The following is a 6,958-nucleotide window of genomic DNA, read 5'->3' as shown; positions in this document are numbered from 1 at the left end:
GAGATCGATTAACCCCTAGAAAATATTCATCCCACAAACCTGTCTCTCGCTGTCATAGGATTTCCATTCACGCTTTTATTCTGATATTTCCCCTTTGCTTTTACAGCGCATAATCAGTTAGGTGATTTGGCATCTGGCGTGCTCTGGTGCTGATATGCAGCACTTCAGTTGTGATCTTTTGCCCCTGTCCTGCTGTAACTGAATTTGGGTTAGTTGGTGGAAATGGTCCTGGCACAGCCGAAGCCTGCTCTGCTGCAACTTGCTCTCCCTCAGGAAGCTCAGAATTTCGGTTCGTATCAATACCTATCTCTCCAACATCAACCTTGTCCTCAAGGTTGAAACAAGGAAATTGTTTCTGAAGTTCCTTGAGATCCACCCACGAGGATTCTTCCACAGGCACGTCTTTCCACTGAACAAGGACTTGGGATACCTGAGTTCCACGACGCCAAACAGATCGAGTCTGTACCACAGCCAGGGGTTGTAATTTTTCTAGAGGTAGCTCTGGAATAGGTGTGGCTGGAGATGGAATGCCGACATATGGCTTTAGAACTGAGATGTGGAAGACAGAATGTATATGAGATGTTGCTGGCAATTCTACCTTGTATGCCACCTGCCCAATTTTGTGAAGGATCTTGAAAGGCCCGTAAAATTTCTTGGAGAGTTTATGGTTCAAACGAGCGGCGACGGAAACTTGTCGGTAGGGCTTGAGACGGACATAGACCCAGTCCCCAACTTCAAATTTTCGATCGCAACGCTTCCGATCGGCCATAGTCTTCATGCGACTCTGTGCCCGCACCAGATTGTGCTTGAGTGATTGCATGATCTGAGTTCACGTTTGTAACTCATCTTGTATTGCTGCATTCGCGGGATCGCCAGGAATGTAACGAGTAAGCGATGGAGGAGGTCGTCCATATACAGCCTCATATGGTGTCATGCCAATTGAAGAATGATGGGAGGTGTTGTACCAATATTTGGCCAAACTCAAGTACCTTACCCAATTAGACGGGTTGTCGGCAACATAGCATCTCAGGTACATCTCCAGGCTTCGGTTGGTGACCTCAGTTTGACCGTCGGTTTGGGGGTGATACGCCGAACTCATTGCGAGCAAGGTACCCTGCAGACGGTGTAACTCCTTCCAGAAAGAACTCAGAAAAATTGGGTCTCAATCACTGACGATAGATCTAGGTATCCCATGGAGTTTTACCACATCATCGAAAAATTTCTCTGCCACAGTGTAACTGGTATAGTGTGGAGATAGAGCCGAGAAGTGACAGTACTTGGATAATCGATCGAATGTGACCAAAATTGCTGATCACCCTTTTGAAATTGGAAGACCGGTGATGAAGTCAATTGAAATCTCCTCCCACACTCGTTCTGGAATTGGTAAAGGCTGAAGGAGTCCCATCAGTTTCATGTTGTTCGGCTTCATCTGTTGGCAAATTTGACAAGCGGCCACATATGCCTCGACATCAGATTTCATTCCCTTCCAGAATACATTGGAACAGAGTCATTTGTAGGTTCGCCAGATTCCGGCGTGGCCTCCTTGTGGTGAAGAATGATATTCTTCCAAAAATTTGAATCTCAGCTCAGAACCTTGGGGAATCACTAACCGGTTGTGGAAGAGGAGGATTCCTTGTTTAACAGAGTATCCAGATGAGCCGAGTGATTCCTCTGTGACGGCCTTACATATTGCTTGGAGATCTGGCGAATTTTGCACCTCCTGTTTGAGGGTTTCCAATATGTCAACCGTGATTAACGTGACTGAGAAAAATTCGTTGGGAGCTTCTGGCCTTCCGGACAACGCATCAGCATCATTATTTTCCCTTCCTGGTTTATAACTAATCTCAAAGTTGTACCCAAGCAACTTGGTGAGGAAACGTTGTTGCTCCGGCGTCTGAATCGTCTAAGCGGTAAGTTCACGGAGGCTCCGTTGATCAGTTTGAATGTAGAATTTGCGCCCAAGCAGGTATTGTCGCCATTTTGCCACCGCCTGAGTAATTGCCATCATCTCTCTCACATAGGTAGAAGAGGATTGAAGTTGGGTAGACAGTTTGCGGCTGTAAAAAGCGATGGGATGCCTTGACTGAGATAACACTGCTCCAATGCCAACGCCGGATGCATCAGTCTCTATTGTAAAGGGTTGTGAAAAATCCGGCAATGCCAAGACCGGAGCTCGAGTCATGACTTTCTGCAATTCCTGGAATGCTTCGAGTGTAGCCGTCGTCCATTCATAAGCCCCCTTTTTTAGGAGATTGGTGAGAGGAGAGGCAAGCTGCGCATAACCTCTTATAAACCTACGGTAGTACCTAGTCAGCCCTAAGAATCCCCTTACTTCTTTAATGCACTTGGGTATGGGCCAGTTGTTAATGCCTTGGATTTTCTCTTGATCCACTGAGAGCCCGTGGGCTGAGACTACATGGCCCAAATACCCAATCTTTTGTTGACCAAAGAGGCATTTAGAACTTTTGGCATAAAGTCTATGGGCCCGTAGTATCTTCAAAACTGATTCCAAATGAGCTAGATGGGCCTCCCAAGTTGGGCTGAAAATTAATAAATCATCAAAGAAAACCAACACATACCTCCTTAAGATGGGCTTGAAGATCATGTTCATCATCGCTTGAAATGTAGCCGGAGCATTTGTGAGCCCGAAGGGAATCACCAAAAATTCGAAATGCCCATCGTGGGTACGGAAGGCTGTTTTCGGCACATCTTCACGTTTCACTTGAATTTGATGATATCCGGAATGAAGGTCCATCTTTGAAAAATAGCTAGCCCCATGTAACTCATCAAATAACTCATCAATGGTGGGTATGGGGAATCGATCCTTGATGGTAATCGTATTAAGGGCTCAATAATCGACACAAAACCTCCATGTGCCATCCTTCTTCTTAACTAATAGTGCTGGGACGAATATGGGCTAGTACTGGGCCGAATTACTCCATTCTGTAGCATGGTTTCTACCTGCTTCTCAAGCTCTTCTTTTTGGAAGTGTGGACACCGATAGGGCCTCACGTTAACGGGCTGACTACCATTCTGCAGATGGATGCTATGATCATGGGCCCTTTCTGAAGGAAGGCCCACTGGTTCTTCAAAGACATCGTCATATCGGTCCAACAGCTCCTTCAACTTCCCACTGGGCCTTGGCATGGGCTCTGTGCTTGAGTCTGTTAAATCCAGTTTAAATAGCATGGCATGGTGGACCCCCTTTATAACACTTTTCATCTCATGATACTGAATTTGAAAAGGACCATGATTTACTTCGCCCATCAAAATTACCTCTCGCCGTTGATCTTGGAACTTGACCATGAGATGGCTGTAGTCGAATATCATGGGTCCAAACGGTATCATCCATTCAGCCCCTAAAATCACATCTGCACCCACCATAGGGAGGGTATACGCGCCCAACACCGTATCATAGTCTTGTAATTTGAGCGTGAACTTTTGAACCCTGCCGTCGCAACGGAGTTTGTTGCCGTCTCCCACTAACACTGTTAAGCCGTCGGTAACCTCAACTGGTAATCCGATCAACTGTGCCATTTCTCTTTGCAAGAAGTTGTGGGTGCTTCCGCCATCAATCAAGACTTGAACCCTTACTCCATTGATCACTCCGGTGATGCGTATAGTCCGCGGCGATTACATTCCGTTGATGGAATGACAGGCCATCTCAACCATGGTTTCTTCGGCCTCTATCCTCTCATCCTCCGGCGAAGAGTCACAAGGGTTCTCCTCCATAGATGCTCCTTGATCGTCGTATTCCAACAGGAATAATTGTCGTTGCTTGCAACGGTGCCCAAAAACATACTTCTCATCACAATTGTAACAAAGACCTCTTTCTCTTCTCGCCTGCATCTCGATAGGCGTTAGCTTTCTTATGGGGATGGATGGTGTGGATGGTGCTGGTAATGCTAAGAGTTTAGGGGGAGCAGATGAGATCGGTGTGGGTAACAGAGATGGTTTGGAAGTATTGGGATTAGGTCGAAACACAGGGCGTCGGTTCTCGAGGATTTTTGCCTCCTGTAATCGAGCGAGGTCCACTGTGGAAGATAAATCCGTGGGTCTGAAAGCTATAACTTCATTACGAATCTCACTCTTCAATCCAGAGATGAAGCAGCTTACCAAGAAGGAGGTCGGCAGATCTTGGATGCGGTTGGCAAGCGTTTCAAAATGGGTTTGGTAGTCGACGACTGTGGTGGTCTGTGATAGCTTGGCAAGTGTGGCGCGAGGATCCTCAAAGGCCGATGGCCCAAATCGGATCTCCAAGGCACGGGTAAAGAGATGCCATGAGGTGAACTGTCCCACTCGATGCATCCACTGAAACCATTGCAAAGCTAGTCCTTCCATATGAAAGGAAGATACTAAGATGCGTTGATCTTCGGGGGTTAGATGGTACTCGAAGAATCGTTCCGCTCTGAAAATCCATCCAGCAGGGTCGACGCCGTCAAATCTGGGGAAGTCGAGTTTAATACTCTTAGGTTTGAAGGTCTCGGCTAGGTTCTAGTTGGTGGTGGTGGCCAAGGGTGTTACGGTGGTGGTAGAGCTTGAAGGGGTGGATGGATTCGGTGTACGAGCAGAGAATTGCCTCATGAATTGGTCTACTCTTCCTGAAAGGGCGTTCAACTCCGCAGCTACAGCCATAACCGCAGATTGTTGTTCCTCCATGGATTTATGAATTTCCGATAACCTTCCTTCCTGAGCAGCGGTAGTATTGCTAACGGTGGTGCTCAGGCTTTTCATTGCTTCATCGAGGTGCCTAAGGCGAGTATTATCGGCCATTTTATCCGGCAAGTCGGACCAAGATGATACACCTAAAAGGCTATCAGTTGCAGAAATATGAAGAGAAAGGGAGAACAGAGGAGAACTTCAGAGAAGAAGGAGGGATGAGGATAAAATTTCTTTGTTAATTTTCTCTTTCACTCTCAAGGTATTTATAATTGCTCAGTTACAATTTCCTCGCCTCTCAACCGTGAGATCGATTAACCCCTAGAAAATATTCATCCCACAAACTTGTCTCTCGTTGTCATAGGATTTCCATTCACGCTTTTATTCTGATATTTCCCCTTTGCTTTTACAGCGCATAATCAGTTAGGCGATTTGGCATCTGGCGTGCTTTGGTGCTGATACGCAGCACTTCGGTTGTGATCTTCGCACTCTGTCCTGTGAATCTGAATTTGGGTTAGTTGGAAGTGGTCCTGGAAGTGGTCCTGGCACAGTCGAAGCCTGCTCTGCTGCAACTTGCTCTCCCTCAGGAAGCTCAGAATTTCGGTTCGTATCAGTGGCCGAGCACGTATCATTTGAATCTAGGTTCTTCCGTTGTGGCTCCAAGAAGTTCAGGCACACCATGTTTTTCTGCTTTTCCCTTGAAGGTCAAAGCCATCAAAGGTGGTCTTCGTTTAGCTCATAGCCTCAATCTTCAAGATTGCATCAATTTTTTTTCCAAGTTTCTCTTCAGTGGTTGCTTCCTTAAACAATGCTCTAGCAGCTTTGGACTGAGCATATATCTCTTGATGTCATTTAAGACATTCGAAGCATTTGTTCTTCTTTTAGATCCATTGTGTTGAGCTGGCTATGTAGATCTTCTAATAGGTTTAGTAGAAGATTAGTAGGACTTGGTGGATCGATCCACTAAATTCTATTGTTGATCCTCCCCTTGTTGGGTTGAGAAATTCTCCTTCAATGCTTTCAATTAATGGAATTTTTACTTTTTTTACTTTTTTAATTCCAAAAAAAAAAAGTTGATATTTTTTTTGGGTATAAAGGCACTTTTTATATATAGGAAAACTGGGGATGAAGATATTACATATGCCACCGGCAAGGGTTGAACCAATGACCTCTCCACTAAGGACAAATTGATATTATATGCACAAAAAAACCCAAGTTCACTAGGGTAAATGCATTAAAAAGGGACAAATTTTAGTGGATGGTGCCACCACGGTTGGTGGTGAACTTGCAGTCCAATAAAAAGTCTTGTGAGAACCTTAATAATTTGAATTAATGTAGTTTGATTCTTCTTTCTAATGATTAATGGATTCTCTTTATACCATTGATATTGACATTTATGATTAGGATGTGAGATGTGGCTAGTATGTAGGGGTGCAAGTTTGGCCCTGGTGGCCCTGACCAGCCCTAAGCCCGCCCTGAGCCCGAATAGGGCTTGGGCTAAAGATTTTTGCCCTAAGGGCAGGTTAGGGCCAAAATATTTTGGCCCCGAACTAGGGCCAAGGGCGGGCTCGGGAGTTACTCTGCAGCCCGCCCAGCCCATCCCGGCCCGTCCATGATTTTTGGCTCCCGACCCAGGCCCCGATTTTGGCCCCGATCTTGGCCCCGATTTTGGCCCCGATCTTGGCCCCGATCTTGGCCCCGATTTTGGCCCCGATCTTGGCCCCGATTTTGGCCCCGATCTTGGCCCCGACCCGGTCCCCCCCGATTTTGGCCCTGATCCTGGCCTTGATTTTGGCCCTGATCCTGGCCTTGATTTTGGCCCTGATATTAGCCCTAATCCTGACCCTGAACCCAGCCCTGATGTGAGTCTAAAGACTCTGGACCCTCCACCCACATGGAGAGGAATTAATTGTAATACATATAGGTGGATACTTGACACGTGTCAAATTTTAGAAACGTGATGATCATGTTTTGTAGAAAATTAATAAAAATAAATTATAACCTCATTCAAATGTAATAAGCATCTATTTGATTTTGGCCCTGATCCTGACCCTTTTTGGCTTTAATCTTAATATTAATTTGACGATTATCATGAACTACAGTACTAGATTTTTACCTTGATCTTCATACTAACATTGATATGAGTCTTGATTTTGACATTTAGTCACTTTGATCATATTAGACTATAAATTCACTTTTTATATTATTTCTAAGGTAATTTTTATTTTTCCAACAAAGTCATTTTTAGTTCAATAAAATATTGATTTTGTTTTTTGACTAAGGTGAGATAATATATTAT

The 6,958-nt window shown here is 45.1% G+C and overlaps 1 protein-coding gene across 1 annotated transcript; it reads right to left on the bottom strand.

The window, feature by feature from the left end:
• Positions 1–2,892: 2,892 nt before the first annotated feature.
• On the bottom strand, positions 2,893–3,537 carry LOC149002104 (uncharacterized). Its single transcript, XM_089138637.1, has one exon. The coding sequence runs from the start codon at positions 3,535–3,537 to the stop codon at positions 2,893–2,895; it is 645 nt and encodes a 214-aa protein (XP_088994763.1).
• Between the last annotated feature and the right edge of the window lie 3,421 nt (positions 3,538–6,958).

This window comes from Hakea prostrata, chromosome 10 (assembly GCF_041222555.1).
Source record: "Hakea prostrata isolate BN-2017 chromosome 10, UWA_Hpros_2, whole genome shotgun sequence".
In the NCBI taxonomy this organism is placed as follows: domain Eukaryota; kingdom Viridiplantae; phylum Streptophyta; class Magnoliopsida; order Proteales; family Proteaceae; genus Hakea; species Hakea prostrata.
The sequence above is the reverse complement of the archived record's forward strand: the minus strand, read 5'-3'. Positions and strand labels throughout refer to the sequence as shown.